General features: G+C 44.5%; 1 protein-coding gene across 3 annotated transcripts in view; it reads left to right on the forward strand.

Moving 5' to 3' along the window:
- NRF1 (nuclear respiratory factor 1) overlaps positions 1 to 16,616 on the forward strand; it is a 63,813-nt gene that overhangs the window by 22,522 nt on the left and 24,675 nt on the right. For all 3 annotated transcript variants that reach the window (XM_086886284.1, XM_086886282.1, XM_086886283.1), the window contains exons 5-10: positions 60 to 200; positions 4,540 to 4,698; positions 5,387 to 5,581; positions 7,674 to 7,775; positions 11,556 to 11,713; positions 13,885 to 14,009. In XM_086886284.1, the coding sequence (XP_086742410.1) occupies positions 60 to 200; positions 4,540 to 4,698; positions 5,387 to 5,581; positions 7,674 to 7,775; positions 11,556 to 11,713; positions 13,885 to 14,009 (880 nt within the window). The remainder of the gene's footprint in view (positions 1 to 59; positions 201 to 4,539; positions 4,699 to 5,386; positions 5,582 to 7,673; positions 7,776 to 11,555; positions 11,714 to 13,884; positions 14,010 to 16,616) is intronic.

Consider the following 16,616-nt stretch of genomic DNA (forward strand, 5'->3'; position numbering starts at 1 on the left):
TCCTGCTCCTCTCCTGCTGCTGCTCACCTTGTTTACCTGAGCCTAACAACTCCCCACAGGTACGCAAGTACAAGAGCACCATCCTGGAAGACCTGGAATCGGCGCTGGCCGAGCACGCTCCGGCCCCTCAGGAGGTCAACTCGGAGCTGCCTCCCCTCACCATCGATGGCATCCCCGTCTCCGTGGACAAGATGACCCAGGTGAGCAGCAGAGGCAAGGACAGAGAGGGAATGTTTGGCATCTCAAAGTCACATCCTTGTTTTTTTTTTTTGTGTGGCTTCTCTCCAGGGGATGGCTCCAATCTCCTCCTTCCCCTGGGCCTGTGACAGCTCAGGCCGTGGTTGGATGTGGAGCTTTGTTAGTGGTGCTGATTTGCTGATTTTCTCCGTGGAAAGAGCTGCTGTCAGGCTGCTGGGAGCATCCCAGAAAGTGGGAACAGGGAAAATGTTTGTTCCAGGCTTTAGGAACAATCTTTAGGCACCGAGGTTGGGACACACCTTTCTGTGTCCTGTAGTTCATTCCTTCCTCTGTTTCTTGCTGTGTGTTGGAGCAGAGGGGAGTTTGCCAAAGGTTTAACCCCAGATCAGACCCTGAGCGAGTTATTTTTTGTTGGAGACAGGGAATTACCTGCCCTGGCTATGTGGGAATTCCCTTTCTCTCCAGGTCCAGCCTCACTGCTGGGAAAAAGTGCCGGGGACTCCCCAGGGAAGCTTCATCTGCAGGGAAATCTCCTTCCCCAGGGATGCAGGACCTGAATTCAGGCAGGTGTGTCCTGCAGGAGGCTCTGGGTACACCCAGCCTGAGGGTTGTAATTTGAAATGTCAACACATTTCAAATGCTGAAAGGCAATTTTTTTTTCCTGAAGGAGCAGGGAGATGGAAAGTGCAGCACACAAAATGCTGTTGGAGCAGGGCAAAGATGTGCAGGTTTTTTCTGTGCTCTGCAGAGGTCACACCCTGCTCAAAACACCATTTCTTAGTGGAATCAGACAAGCTCACACTTATAATAAAATTTTATTGAGCTCACCGTGCTTTGGCTGGTCCAGATCATTTTCCCAATCCCTGACAAATAAGACAAAAATGATTTCTTGGGTTTTTAAACTCCTGTGAAAGGTGGCACCTGCAGGAGCAGCTTTTGTACCATGGAAATGTTTTTTTCTCCTCCTTGTCCTGCAGGGCCTTTGCTCAGCCAGCCCAAAGTGCTGATGTAGAACCTCTGATTTCAATTCTGTCCTGCTGCTTTATGGTAGAAAAACAAAGATCTTTTTTTAGGAATGGCCCTCATCGTTCCAGCACAGTGAGGTAGCTCAGAAGAGCTTTGTGGAAAGGTTTCTCCTGAGCTGTGCACAGAGGTGCCATCATTTATTGTGGAAATTTTGATTCCCAGAGCTTCCAGTATAATTATTTGTATTTTCTAAAAAAAAAAAAAAAAAAAAAATCAGCTTTTTTTTTTGCAACTAAGTTGCACAAAACCCTGCTTAAAACTGAAACAAAAATAAATATGAATATGAATATGAATATGAATATAAATATAAATATAAATATAAATATAAATATAAATATAAATATAAATATAAATATAAATATAAATATAAATATAATTAGGATGGCAGGGACTGGAAAAATGAGGCCTCAGCTTTCAGCAGGTGCAAGCAGGCAGGTGTAGAGGTGTCATCAGTGAGGAGGTGAAAATAACTCTCCTTTTAATTGCTCTGCTTCCCCAGTGGTCTGGAGGGAAATAAAGCCTTGATTTGCCTGGGCAAAGATGTTTCTCTAACCTTGGGCTGGGCAGGAAAACCTGTGTTGCAGTGGGATTTTCAGCCTTCACAGGGGGGGAATCTTGGTGTTTTCTGGACTTTGGTGACAGCTGAGTTTTCCCCTCAACTCCTTCTCTGTTGCTCGTTGATGTGACTGAGGAGTAAAATTGGATAATCTGAGTTTAACCAAGCTGAGTTCAGTGCTTCAGTGTGATTTGTCCTTTAATCTGATTTTTTTTTTTTTTTTTTTCTTTTAAAGCCCCCATGATTTATTTATTTACTTACTTATTTATTTTACTTATTGCAGGAGGTAGTAAAAGTTTTTCTGGGCCTCTCAAAAATCGCGGTGCTGCCCGTTCAGCTCCTGCCAGCTTCTCTCCTGCTCTCCCAGCTGGGCCTGGTTGTGCTTTGGGCTGCTGCATTTGGGAATGGGATAGCTCAGTACCATTCATTCTTGAATTTAACGTGAAAAGTTAAAACTCTGAGTGTTTTAACTGTGTGAAAAGGTGGCAAAGAAACATTTCTCACACCTTCTCCCAAATCCTCCATCCTCGAGCTCACCTCAGCCCTTCCCAAACTGCCAAGGGAACAAAACAGAAGGTGCTGCTGGATTTTTTTTTTTTTCAGCACAAATTTGATTTTTTGGATGTTGGTGTCAGCAGAACGGTGGCTGAATGTTCCCACCTGAGGGATGTGGGGGACATTACCTGTGACAGAGCCCCCCTAGGCTCGTTAGGGCACTAATTAGGCAAGTCCTCTCTCCCTGACAGCACTGCTGATTGTCTCCCCCGTGGATTAAAGACAAACCCTCCTTAACAAGTACCTTGAGTAGCTTGAGCCCTCAGCTCCCATGGACCAGTAATTGATCCAGCTGGAAACAAGGAGCATTGCTGATGAGGAAAGAGATTTTAACTGTTTTTGCACCAAGCAACTCAAAAAAAAATCCCCCAAAAAATATAAAAAAAAACAACCGCTGCTACCAGGTTTATTTGAATAAATTATTGGGCAGAGTTACTGCTAAATTATAAATCCTTGGGAGTGAATAATAATAATAAATCCCTGCCTTTTGCAGCTCCATTCTGGTTTTTCCTCCTTCCCCCAGCTCTGCTCACTCAGAGTTGAACAAACCCCTGTTTATTGCAGTGTTTCTGGAGAATAAATCCTTTCCTCCCTTGGACTACGAGCAATATATTTCTAAAGAAACTGCTCTGTGGAGGAATTCTTTCTCCTCCCTTCACCAGGTTTCAGCCAGGGAACCTGGAGCATGTCAGGGTGAGTGTTGGCCCTGCAGTGGAAGGTGGATCACGGACAGGGTGGGAAAAAGGTGCTTTGCTGCATATTCCATGTGTAATGTGGGAAAAGCAGCTTGAAATGAGTTCAGGGATCAATGGATGCAACATCCTGCCTCTTTCCAGAGAGGGGAACGGAGCTGGGGATGCTGGAGCACCGGGAGAAGGGTCTGGAGAATTCCTGAGGGAGATGGGAAGGGGCTGGAGAATTCCTGAGGGAGATGGGAAGGGGTTGGAGAATTCCTGAGGGAGATGGGAAGGGGCTGGAGAATCCCTGAGGGAGCTGGGAAGGGGCTGGAGAATTCCTGAGGGAGATGGGAAGGGGCTGGAGAATTCCTGAGGGAGATGGGAAGGGGCTGGAGAATTCCTGAGGGAGATGGGAAGGGGCTCAGCCCAGAGAAAAGGGGGATCAGGGGGAATTTCTGGCTCTGCACAACTCCCTGCCAGGAGGGGACAGCCGGGGGGATTTGGGATCTTATCCCAGGGAACGGGGACAGGAGGAGAGGGAACGGCCTCAGGATGGGCCAGGGGAGCCTCAGGGTGGATTTTAGGGAAAATTCCTCCATGGAAAGGGGGGTCAGGCACTGGAAATGCCCAGGGCAGGGGGAAGTGCCCATTCCTGGAGGGATTTCCCAGCCCTGGGGATGTGACACTTGGGGACAAGGTGAGGCAGGGGTGGCCTTGGCAGTGCTTGGGAGCTTAAAGGTCTTTTCCAACCAAAATGACTCCGTGATTGTATGAAATAATTTACTCTAAAAGCTCTGAAGGGATGCAGAGAGCTGCTCCTAAATGCAGTTTTTAAGCTCTAAACATAATTTCCTCTGACATAAGGAGAGCTCTCCCCTTCCTGCTCTGCTCTGCAGCTGAACCAGCCTTTTCCTGCTGCTCCAAGGAGTCCCAGCTACAAAAACCAATCTTGTCACAAGACCCTGTGAGAGTTCTGCATTTCTTTTGGCAGCACAGGGCTGGAGAAGTGTCAGATGCTTTCCACATTTCAGCAGCCACTGAAGCTCCATCCCCTTGCAGCATCTCTGTAAAAGATAGATCAGCTCATGGCCGAGTTCCTGCCACTGTAGGGACATGGAGTGTGGGGTTTTTAATGGGTTATTGTGATTTATTTGGGGATTTTTTCCCATTTCAGGCTGGTTTATTCTCTTCCTGGTAGTGTTTGAATAGTGAAGTGTCAATACCCTGGGTGTTTGTGCCTCAGCGTTGGAATTTCGCGTTGGCTTTAATTTTCCTTTCCTTTGATTGTTAATTTAATTTACTTCAAATGTTTAATTTAATTTTGTTTCCTCTCTTCCACCTGCTGCCAAGCTGAGTCTTGGGAGAAACTGGCAAAGTATTATCCACCTTCCTTGGGCGTTCAGGCCTCTTCCAACGATGATGGTTCCAACAGGATGGAATCTGAACACAAAAATTCCATCCAGCGCACCTCAAGACTACCGGAGATGTGAACTCCTAAACACCTCTCAACCTTTTTTTTTGTTCCAGGCACAGCTGAGAGCCTTCATCCCCGAGATGCTGAAGTATTCCACGGGTCGTGGCAAGCCAGGCTGGGGCAAGGAGAGCTGCAAGCCCATCTGGTGGCCCGAGGACATTCCGTGGGCCAACGTCCGCAGCGACGTCCGCACGGAGGAGCAGAAGCAGCGGGTGGGTGTCTCCCTGCCTGCCTCCAAAAGGAGCACTGGGCTGAGTTTGCCCCTCAACTTTGGTTTTTGGGAGTGGTTTTTGCCTCGAGGGACAGAAGGAAGAGTCTGTGTGAAGGAGGGAAGGGATGCTGTCCTGCTCAGAGGTTTCCTTAAAGCTTTGTGCTTTAGGGAAAAAGAGTCGTGGACGTGCAGTGGAGCCAGGAGAAATGAGAGAACTGGGTGGAAAGGTCTTGAGTAAAGTTTCTAGCAACGTGTCACAGAGATAATGAAAGAATAATCCGTGGTGTGGAGGCAGCAGGGCTTGTGGAGGCTGGTTGGGTGGGGAGGCTGGAAACGGTGTTGTGGCAGCATTTTGGTGCTTTCCCAAATCACCAAATCACCAAATCACCAAATCACCAAATCACTGTGGTTTTCTGCTTGGGGTCACCGAATGCTTTGGGTTGGAAGGGCCCTTTTAAAGGTCTTCTCATCCAAGCCCTGCACTGAGCTGGAACATCTCCAGTGGATCAGGGTGAGCTCCCTGGGGAAAGGAGGGGATGAGCAGAGGGAGATTAAATCTCAGGGTTGTTCGTTTGCCGATTGTTGCAAACCACCCCGACAAATGAAAGACAAAACGTGCAAATCCCGGCCCTGTGCTGGTTCAGAACACTCCCCTGGGCTGACTGTCCCCTGTTCCCTCCTGCTGGAAGGTCTCCTGGACCCAGGCCCTGCGGACCATCGTGAAGAACTGCTACAAGCAGCACGGGCGCGAGGACCTGCTCTACGCCTTCGAGGACCAGCAGACCCCGCAGACCACCACCACGCACAGCATCGCCCACCTGGTGCCCTCCCAGACTGTGGTACAAACCTTCAGCAACCCCGACGGCACTGTGTCCCTCATCCAGGTGAGAGGAACCCCCTGCATTTCCCATTTCCAGCCTCAGGGTTTAAGGAAACTCGGGAGCTAAACTTTGACCTTGGGGAATTTTGTCTTCATCACATCTTACCCCACAAGGAAGATCCGTCCTCATCCTTTCTCTTCTCAACTCCCACCCTTTGTTCTCCTTTGTTTCACCCTTTGTTTGTGCAAGGATTTCTGTGATGTGATCAAACAATTCAGGGATTTGACCTGAGTTTAGTGAATCTACTCAGAACAAATCCAGTCCCAGGTGCCACCACGCAACACCTGTGGGTGGAAATGGGAGGAGAGGTGGTGGAACTGCCTTCCTTTAATGGTGTGAAAAGTAGTTTAATCATCAGATCAGGTATTTCTGTGCCCCTGGTCTTCTTCTGAAGTGTATTGTATTTATTACAAACACCAAATTCATATTTGTCCTCATGGAATAAGGATTCCTCTCACACTGTTCTTAGCTCAGTGCTGCTGCTGGTTTTTCCCCTGTGTGAAAAGGCAGATTCTGGCAGCTCAGGATGTCAGAAAAAATTAGGTTTCCTCTTGAAACTTCCCACAAACTCCTCATGGGAGTGAGATTTGAATCTCAGTTTCCTTTGTGCCTCCAAACCTGGTGGTTCCTAACCAGGCCCAGCGTTTTGTCCCTCATTTTCAGTCAAGTCTCAGACATAATGAAGATAAAAACTGGGTTTTTTTCCCCAAATGAAGCTTTTCAGTGGCTGTGAGAGTTTTCTGTTCCCAAAAAAAAAAGCAAAAAGTACCAGCAGACTTGCCAGGCTGGTTCTCTTTGCTCACCTGTCCATACAATCTCCCTTTGACTGCTGTCCTTTCAGCTGCTGGACACCTGAGATCCCATTGACTTCCTGGCATTTCTATTTCATTCTCCTCAGACACAGAGCTGCCCATCTCCCTGCCTTTGTCCTTTCCCAGCTGTTAAATGGGGAAAAGATCATTTCCAAAGGGGAATTGAGGATGAGCTCTTGTTTGCCAGGTGCCTGGAGATGAGACCCAGGGAGCAAGGAGGGTGTGCAGGGAATTCTGAACCAGTTCTGGGAGGGTGGGAGAAGGGAATTAATGCTTAAAGGACCTTGAAGATCCTCTCATTGCCATGGCAGGGACAATTTCCACCATCCCAGGTTACTCCTGTCCAGTCTGGCCTTAGACACTTCCAGGGATCCAAGGAATGGATTCCAGGGAATGGGGAGCAAGGAGGGTGTGCAGGGAATTCTGAGCCAGTTCTGGGAGGGTGGGAGAAGGGAATTAATGCTTAAAGGACCTTGAAGATCCTCTCATTCCCATGGCAGGGACAGTTTTTACCATCCCAGGGTGCTCCAAACCCTGTCCAACCTGGCCTTGGACACTTGAAGGGATCCAAGGAATGGATTCCAGGGAATGGGGAGCAAGGAGAGTGTGCAGGGAATTCTGAATCATTTTTGGGAGGGTGGGAGAAGGGAATTAATGCTTAAAGGTCCTTAAAGATCCTCTCGTTGCCATGGCAGGGACAATTTCCACATCCCAGATTGCTCCAAACCCTGTCCAACCCAGCTTTGGACACTTCCAGGGATCCAAGGAATGGATTCCAGGGAATGGGGAGCAAGGAGGGTGTGCAGGGAATTCTGAGCCAATTCTGGGAGGGTGGGAGAAGGGAATTAATGCTTAAAGGACCTTGAAGATCCTCTTATTGCAATGGCAGGGACAATTTTTACCGTCCCAGGGTGCTCCAAACCCTGTCCAACCTGGCCTTGGACACTTGCAGGGATCCAAGGAATGGATTCCAGGGAATGGGGAGCAAGGAGGGTGTGCAGGGAATTCTGAGCCAATTCTGGGAGGGTGGGAGAAGACCTTAAAGATCCTCTTATTGCCATGGCAGGGACAATTTCCACATCCCAGGTCACTCCAAACCCTGTCCAGCCTGTCCTTGGACACTTCCAAGTATCCAGGGACAACCAAAACCAACTTTTCCAACATCTTAACCACCCTCACCATAAATTCCTTTATTCTTTTCCATCTGAGATTCCCTTTCCCTGAGCTCTGTGGACATTCCCTGAGCTAACAGATGCTGTTTTGTGCTGTTTTGTCCTCCGCAGGTCGGCACCGGTGCCACGGTGGCCACGCTGGCCGACGCCTCCGAGCTGCCCACCACGGTCACCGTGGCGCAAGTCAATTATTCTGCGGTGGCTGACGGAGAGGTGAGGAGCTGAACTTCCTTCCATATCTCAAACTTGCATTTATTTTTCCCCCTTTTCTTTTAAAAAAAAAAATCAAATCATTCAAATTTAATAATCCCGTTTTTTTTTTGGCGTTTCCATGCTTAAATCTGAACGCTCAACATTTAATTTTTCCTTTTTTTTTTAATCAAATAATTCAAATTCAATAATCCAAAATAAGTCAAAGGTCTGAATTTCATATATGTTTTATATATATTTTTTTTTTTCTGTAGATTATTTAAGTTTTGGGGGTTTTTTTTTGGCATTTCCATGCTTAAATCTGAATGTTCAAACTTGCAAACATTTGTTTTTCCCCTTTTTTTAAAAAAATCAAATAATTCAAATTCAATAATCCAAAGTAAGTCAAAGGTCTGAATTTCATATATAAATATATTTTTATATATATACTTTCTGTAGATTATTTATTTAAGGTTTGGGGGGTTTTTTGACATTTCCATATCTAAATCTGAATGTTCAAAATTTCAAACATTTATTTTTTCCTTTTTTTTTTCTAAAAATCAAATCATTCAAATTCAATAATCCAAAATAAATCAAAGGTCTGAATTTCATATATTTTTATATATATATATACTTTCTGTAGATTATTTATTTAAGGTTTGGGGGGGTTTTTTTGGCATTTCCATGCTTAAATCTGAATGTTCAAACTTGCAAACATTTATTTTTCCCCTTTTTTTAAAAAAAATCAAATAATTCAAATTAAATAATCCAAAATAAATCAAAGGTCTGAATTTCATATATTCTATATATATATATATATTTTCTGTAGATTATTTATTTAAGATTTGGGTTTTTTTTTTTGACATTTCCATATCTAAATCTGAATGTTCAAAATTTCAAACATTTATTTTTTGCTTTTTTTTTCTAAAAATCAAATCATTCAAATTCAATAATCCAAAATAAATTAAAGGTCAGCATCTCATATTTTTTTATACATGTACCTCCTGTAGATTATTTATTTAAGGTTTTCTGGGGGGGGGCATTTCCATGCCTAAACCTAAACACTCAAACATTTATTTATAAATTTTTATAATTTTATAAAAACATAATTTTTACAATAATATAATTTTATGTAAATATAAATATATAGTTTATATAAATAAATATATATTTTATATAAATAAATATATTTTATATAAAAATATTTTTTTATAAAAATTATATATATTTTTTTTAAAAAAAATCAAATAATACACAAAAAAACCCCATCATTCCTTCCATGGGGTGTAAGAAACATTAAAATACTCCCTTAAAATGCTATTTTTTATTTTAATTTTATTGTCCTGGGCTGTCAGGGCGAGAGGTGGCAGCACAGAACAGCTTTGCTGGCCACAAACCCTGACCAAAACATCTCCCCATGACCTTGGTTCGCTCTGCAGCAGCTTCCAGCCTTTCCAGGAACCTCTTCCATCTCCTGGCAGCCACAGGAAATCTTCCAAAAAGCACAAAAAAGCTGGAAGGGGGTGGTGGAAAGAAGATTTGGGGTGGTTTTACACCCTCTCAGCTTCTTTTCCTTCTTTCCTTGCTCCATCCCTGTCCTGGAATTCCTTGGACACCTTTGGAGGGCATCACCAGGATCTCCCACTTCCAGATTCTCCCTCCATCCTCCATCCAAAATCAGCAAAATTTTACCCTGAGCCTTCAGTCAGCTCTGATTTTATGGACTTTTTAACCTTTTCCATCCCAACAAATCAAGATCTTTTTTTTTTTTTTTGTATTTCACCACCCCCTTCACAGCATTTTTATTTGTGTGTCTCAGAAGTTCAGAGCGCCCTAAAATGTTTATGGGGATGGGGGGTGGAGGTTTTTCCCCTCTCAAAGCAGCCAGTGGCATTTGTCAGCAGATCCTCTGCTTTTTTTTTTTTATTTTTGGTCCAAAATTATTTGGTTTTAGTTCTCATCCTGGAGGATTTTGTGGCTGTATAATCATTATCTCAAGAGCTGGGAAGCTCCACGTGAAAATATGGGGGGAAAAATGAGAATCTGGGTGATTTAGGTGATATTATTATAATTATTATATCTATTATAAGATTATATTATATTATATCATATTACAATATATAAAATATAAATTATATAAAATATAAATTATATAAAATATAATAATTAATATAATATAATATAATATAATATAATATAATATAATATAATATATATAATATATATAATGTAATATAATATAATACAATACAATACAGTACAATACAATACAATATAATATAATATAATATAATACAATATAATACAATATAATACAATATAATATAATAATTAATATCATATCATATCATATCATATCATATCATATATAAATATAATAAGTATTATAATATATAATATAATCTATTGTATATAATATTGTATATAACATATAATATGTAATTAATATAATATATTATAAATAATAAATATGATCATATTTATTATATTATATTATATTATATTATATTATATTATATTATATTATAATGAAAATTATCTCTGGGAAGGTCTGGAGTTAGGGAATTTTAAATACCTGGGATAAATGAACATTTCTGGGTTTTTGAGGACTTTTCTGGATCTTTGTGCAGTGTGAGCTGTGGTCAGCCACATCCTCAGGTAGATCCCAGCCTTCCTCCTTTTTCTCCTGCAGGACTCTGCCAAAACCCTCCCATCTCTTTCTTTTTGGGAAGCAGGCATGCCTCGAGGGGGTGATGGCTGATCAGAGAATCACAGAATCACAGAATCACAGAATCAGGGAATCACAGAATCAGGGAATCAGAGAATCAGAGAATCACAGAATCACAGAATCAGGGAATCAGGGAATCACAGAATCAGGGAATCACAGAATCAGGGAATCACAGAATCAGAGAATCACAGAATCACAGAATCAGGGAATCACAGAATCAGGGAATCACAGAATCACAAAATCAGGGAATCACAGAATCAGAGAATCACAGAATCAGGGAATCACAGAATCACAGAATCAGGGAATCACAGAATCAGGGAATCAGAGAATCACAGAATCACAGAATCAGGGAATCAGGGAATCACAGAATCAGGGAATCACAGAATCAGGGAATCAGGGAATCACAGAATCAGGGAATCACAGAATCAGGGAATCACAGAATCAGAGAATCAGGGAATCACAGAATCAGAGAATAACAGAATCACAAAATCAGGGAATCACAGAATCAGGGAATCAGACAATCACAGAATCAGGGAATCACGGAATCATGGAATCACAGAATCACAGAATCACAGAATCACAGCTTCACAGCTTCACAGAATCACAGAATCACCAGGTTGGAAAAGACCTCCAATATCGAGTCCAACCCAGCCCCAACCCCTCAACCAAACCACGGCACCCAGTGCCACATCCAGGCTTTTTTAAACACATCCAGGGGTGCTGACTCCCCCACCTCCAGAGAGAAATTTCCACTATTTTATCACTCTTTCTGTAAATTTCTGTATATTTTTCCTAATATCCAATCTAAATTTCCTTGGTGCATCTTGAGGCTGTGTCCTCTTGCTGTTTTCTGGAGAAAGAGCCCGACCCCAGCTGACCCCAGGCTCCTTCCAGGGAGTTTAGAGAGCGCCAAGGTCACCTCTGAGTCTCCTTTTCTCCAGGATAAACAACCCCAGCTCCCTCAGCCGTTCCTCACAGACCCTTCACCAGCCTCACTGCCTCCTCTGGACGCTCTCAGACCTCGGGACATCCTTCCCAACCCCATCCCACAGCCTTTCCCTGTGTTTCCCTGGCAGGTGGAGCAGAACTGGGCGACGCTACAGGGTGGGGAGATGACGATCCAGACGACGCAGGCCTCCGAGGCCACGCAGGCGGTGGCCTCCTTAGCGGAGGCGGCGGTGGCGGCGTCGCAGGAGATGCAGCAGGGAGCCACTGTCACCATGGCACTCAACAGGTACCTGGTTTCCTCCTGAGAAAGGAAAGAAAGATATAATACATATTCTTCTCTCCTTCTGAGAAAGGAAAAAAACCTTCTGAGGGTGCAGAGTTTGCTCTGTGCGCTCCTGAGAGAGGCTTTTCCTCAGTGAATTCTTTGTGTGCCCTGATTCTGGCTCAGAATTGGGATTTCCTCCACAGATCGCTGGGTTTGGGTGGGTTTTTTTATGCCCCAAAATCTTCCTGGGCTGCAGTGGTTATTGGGGTTTTTGGCTGCACTCAGGTTAGCAAGATCTGAGTTGTAGCTGCACAGGTCCATCCAGCAGGATAAAATATCTTTTCTCAGCTCTGCTGAACTGCCTGAACTCATCCTGCTGTTCCAAAAAGCTGGAGATGGCTGTGGCATTCCCTGAGGGATAGGAAATCACAGCTCAGCCACTGCTGAGGTGTGGACAAGAATTTCCCTCATCCAAGCCAGGATCCTGGTTAGAGGCTGTTGGCTGAGCCAGGGGATGGGACACAGGGCACGACACCGCACTGCTGGTGCTTGGAATAAAGCTCAGGAATTGCTGAAGGAATCACTCTGATCCCACTTTGTTCCCAAATCTCTGCTGGGATTAATCCCAAACACACCTAGAACCATGTAGTTCTTTGGGTCCTTCAGGTATTTCTTGTCTGCTACATGAGGTTGGTCAAATTTTCTTTGCAAATAGTTTCCCTGTAAAATTCCCTTTTAAAATCTTTTCAGGACACTGGAGCCACAGGAAAAAGCCCCAAATCCAACTTGTAGGATTTTATCCTGCCCATTTCCAGGATTCCAGATTTCCCTACATGGATTTCCTTTGGAAGTGGGAAGGGAAAATGCCTTCCCAGAGCTCCAGGCTCAGGATGAGCCAAGGGGAGCAGGGAAGCTAAAGGAAAATATTCTTTTTTTTTTTTTTTTCTACGAGTTTTTAAGAGCCACTCTGAGACACAGAGGGGCTGTTCAGAACTGAAAATCCACCCCAAGTGGATGCAGCAGGAAAATGTTTGGCATCTGAGCAAGAAATGAGGGAAGAGAAGGGGAAAATGGAAAATATTTGAGCAGAGAATGAGCAGAGGGAGAGCATCCACGGGGAAGCTAAAGGAAATCCTACTTTTCTTTTGCTTAATTGAGGGAGGAATTGATAGGAAATTCAACTTCAGGAATGTTTTACCACTGCTGAGCAGATATTGTCCAAATAAATTGGATATTAGGAATGATGAGGGAAGGCATTAAGGGCAAGCTTAATAACTGGAATAAAACTGGTGCATTCACATCTTGGATGGTGTGGGAAGTGCCCACCGCTCAAATAGAAAAAGTCTGGAAAGGACAAGAGTGATGAAAGCCCCAGGAATGATCCATGCCACAGTGGGGAGGAGATCATTGGAAATGTGTAAAATCATGGGGAAAACAAAAAAAAAGGAAAAGTTTTATTTCCTGTTTCTCACAATTTCAGACTAAAGGGCTGCCCAGCCAGGAGTTTTTGAAGTTCCATAATGCAGTTTTTCCTTCTAATTAAATGTGGAACCCTTTGCTCCAGGATGCTGGGGAAGCAAAAAGAGTAGATGGGTTTCAAAGGGGATCAGAGACAGATCAGAAGAGCCTGGACAGTCCCAGCCTCTTTTTTCCTTACTCCATCTCTGTTCTGAAGCTCCTTGAGCACCTTTGCAGGGCTTTTGGGCCTGTGTGAAGAAATTTAACAGCTATATATATAAATATATATAAATTTAACAGACAATGCTCATCCAGAAGAATTCTGGAACCACTTGGCTGGGGAGGAGTTGAAGGCAGAGCTGGTGATGCTGCTCGTGGCAGGTGAACTGGCAGCACCAAGGGAGAGCTCTGAAATCTGCAGAGCTCCAGGATGTGCCAAAAATCAGAATCCAGAGCCACGTGGAAGAACTGCTTGGATTGCCCCGAGGTTTTATCCAAGTCCCAGGTGAAAGGGAGAACACAGGGGTGTGCAAGCTGAAAAAAAATCCACCAGAAGCAGCTTCTTCCCATCCTTTCCTCCTCCAGCGCCGATTCCCTGCCCTGCATCGCTTTATCCAGGCCAGACACCAATCCCTCTGCTCTGGATTGTTCTTTTGGTTTGTGTTTGCTGCTTAAAATGGAATTCTTTGTTGATTCTGGTGTTCCTAACCCTTCTCTCCCCTCTGCTTCCGCAGTGAAGCCGCTGCCCACGCCGTAGCCACGCTGGCCGAGGCCACCCTCCAAGGAGGGGGACAGATTGTCCTCTCTGGGGAAACTGCAGCAGCGGTTGGGGCGCTCACTGGAGTCCAGGATGCCAATGGTAAGGCCTCTGCAAAGTTTTTATTTGGGTTTTTTTTTTCAATTTAGGCTCTTCAAAACAGCCTTTTCCTCTCTTTTTATCGAAACGTCGCCGTTTGGGTGGTAAAATTCTCCTCCCTCGCTCAGGGGGTCGCTGGCCAGTTGTGAGTTATAATCTCAGGGTGGAATGGGAATATTAACTCTTTGTTTTCTCCCCTGGTGCTGGTGGCTCTGCTCTTTCCCTCCTCTGCCAGCTGGCTCTGTATCCTTAGTTTGGTTTTTTTTATTTTGGGAAAACTGCTCCGTGATGTCTGGCTGTGCCCAGCACAGGAGGGGCCAGCCTTGATCAATTAACACAATTAGTTGGTGCCATAATAAACTCGTCTCCAGAACTCTTAAACCAATATTTTATTACTTCTTTCCTGCCTTTCTCAAGTCTTTTTTTTTAATTTGGTGGCTGCTCCTGAGGCACCAGGAGCATTTTCCTCCTGCTTCATTTTGCTCTTGATTCCAGGGATTCTCTGTAGCGTTTCTCACCTGTTCTGTGCTTTCTGCCAAGTCTGGTGACTTTTGCAGTTCTCCAGACTAGAAATGAAAGTGTAAATCTATAAAACCCAGCTGAAGAGATGAGAGGAATATGAAAATGTGCCTCGCTGGGCACATTTTCATATTTCATCCGCTGCCTCTGGTTGCTCTGCGCTCCTGCCTGGAGGTGTTTAAGGAACACCTGAATGCCTTGGTGTTGGCTCATAGGTTGGACTCAGTGATCCCAGAGGTCTTTTCCAGCCCAGCTCTGGGATAATTTCCAAGCTCAGATTGGATTTTATGGAATTACCCAAAAAAACCCACCGGTTATTTGGGTTAGGTGGAAGGAGTTGGGTCAAAATCGGCCGGAAAAGAACGCAAAAAGGTGAAGCTGTAAAGAAACATCACCTTGAAGGTGGTAAATTGTCAAAGAGGGGCCAAGTATCAGAAATGTCACTTTGCAGGAGAGCAGAAACCTTCTCAGGTGAGAGCTGACATCCATCAGAATCCTCATCCAGCCGGGAGCGCTCTCCGTGTGAGACAGACGTCGATGTTTAGTTTGCAGCAGAGGAGGGAGGAGGAATTTGACTCAGAGCTGCTTTGATTCCCTTGCTGTGGAGTCAGCCAGCCTGAAGAGGGAGCAGAAATGAAGGGAAATCCGTGTCCTCAGAGCTGGGAATTCATCTGGCACGGAGGGAAGAGCAGGATTGTGTTTATTGTCAGGGCGATAAGTGCTGAGTGTTTATCGGGGGCAGGATCTGGATGCTCAAAACCAGCAGCTGATCAGATTTGGAGAAGCAGATCTGCACCCCTGGCTCCTTTTTGCTCTGCTTCTAAAATGTTTTCACTCTCTGGATTCCTCTGGATGCTTCCCCTAAAACTCCCCTTCTCCACTCAAAACCTGAGTCACTCCACCTCACTCTCTGAGCGCTGACATCATTTTAATACAGGCTGGACTTTTTTTTTTTTTCCCCTTTTTTCCTCCTTTTCTTTTTTTTTTTCCCTAGCAGCCAAGTTGGAAATCAGATGGGATTTAGAGTGCATTAAGGGGAGAGACTGCAGCATTTTCCTGTGAGCAAAACCTCGCCCACAGCCCCTCGCCTGGTTTCCACTCTCCTTCGATTTGCTCTAATCTCCGGTGGTATTAAAGGGAAGGGCTTTGGAGTCCTTGGGAGCTCCATGCTGTTGGTTCCTTACGTAACCAGCTAATTTATCTCCCTCAGGGATGGAGGAGATGTTGGTATCCATTGCTGCTGTCTCTGTCTGGGGAGGGAGAGCAGATGGATTGCGCTGCCGGCAGGATTTATCTCCGGGGTGGGAGTGGGAGCCTCCTCCTTGATGGATGCAGCAGGAAAAAATCCACTCTGCGCCTTTCTGTCCTGAGAAATTGGGAGTGATTCAGGGAGAAAAAACAACTGGTCCTAAGCAGGGGATTTCCCCTTCTCGCCGTTGCTTGCAAGGTGGTTAATTTGCTGATATTCCCAATAAATGCTTCTCTCTGGGAATGCTCTTGCCATTCTGCAGGACTTTGCTGAGGAAAAACATCTGGAAGGGTAGGATGGGAGTTTATCTCCATCTGATTGATAAGATAAAGGAGATAGTTTGACATCTCCCCATCCCTGGGAGTGTCCAAGGCCAGGTTTGGAAGGACCTGGGATAGTGGAAGGTGTCCCCATGGCAGGAAGGAGATGATCTTTAACTCATTTACAACCCAAACCATCCCATGATTTCTATGAAAATTTCTGGAGGTCAGGCAAGGTGTTTCATTCCTGATTTTAGCCATTAAGTGTAATTACTCTTTTTTATTTATTTGGGGTTTTTTTGTTGATATTTTTATGGCATTTTTCCCATCCCTTCTCTGGAATTACCTAAATAATAATAATAACAGTACAAGACAGCTCTAAAAAGAGGAAACCTCTGGATATTCATGGATATGTGGGAATCTAGGGCCAGATACCTTGCAGAGAGCCCAGGAACGTGTCTGCACCACAAAAAGGCTGTGGATAATCTCGTGATCTGTTCCATTCCCAGCTGAAGGAAACAAGATCTCCTGCTCCCATACAACATCAAACCAAAGAAGTGCATTACGCTTTTCCTGCTCCTC

The sequence above is a fragment of the Cyanistes caeruleus genome, chromosome 4 (assembly GCF_971803275.1).
Source record: "Cyanistes caeruleus chromosome 4, bCyaCae1.hap1.1, whole genome shotgun sequence".
Lineage (NCBI taxonomy): Eukaryota > Metazoa > Chordata > Aves > Passeriformes > Paridae > Cyanistes > Cyanistes caeruleus.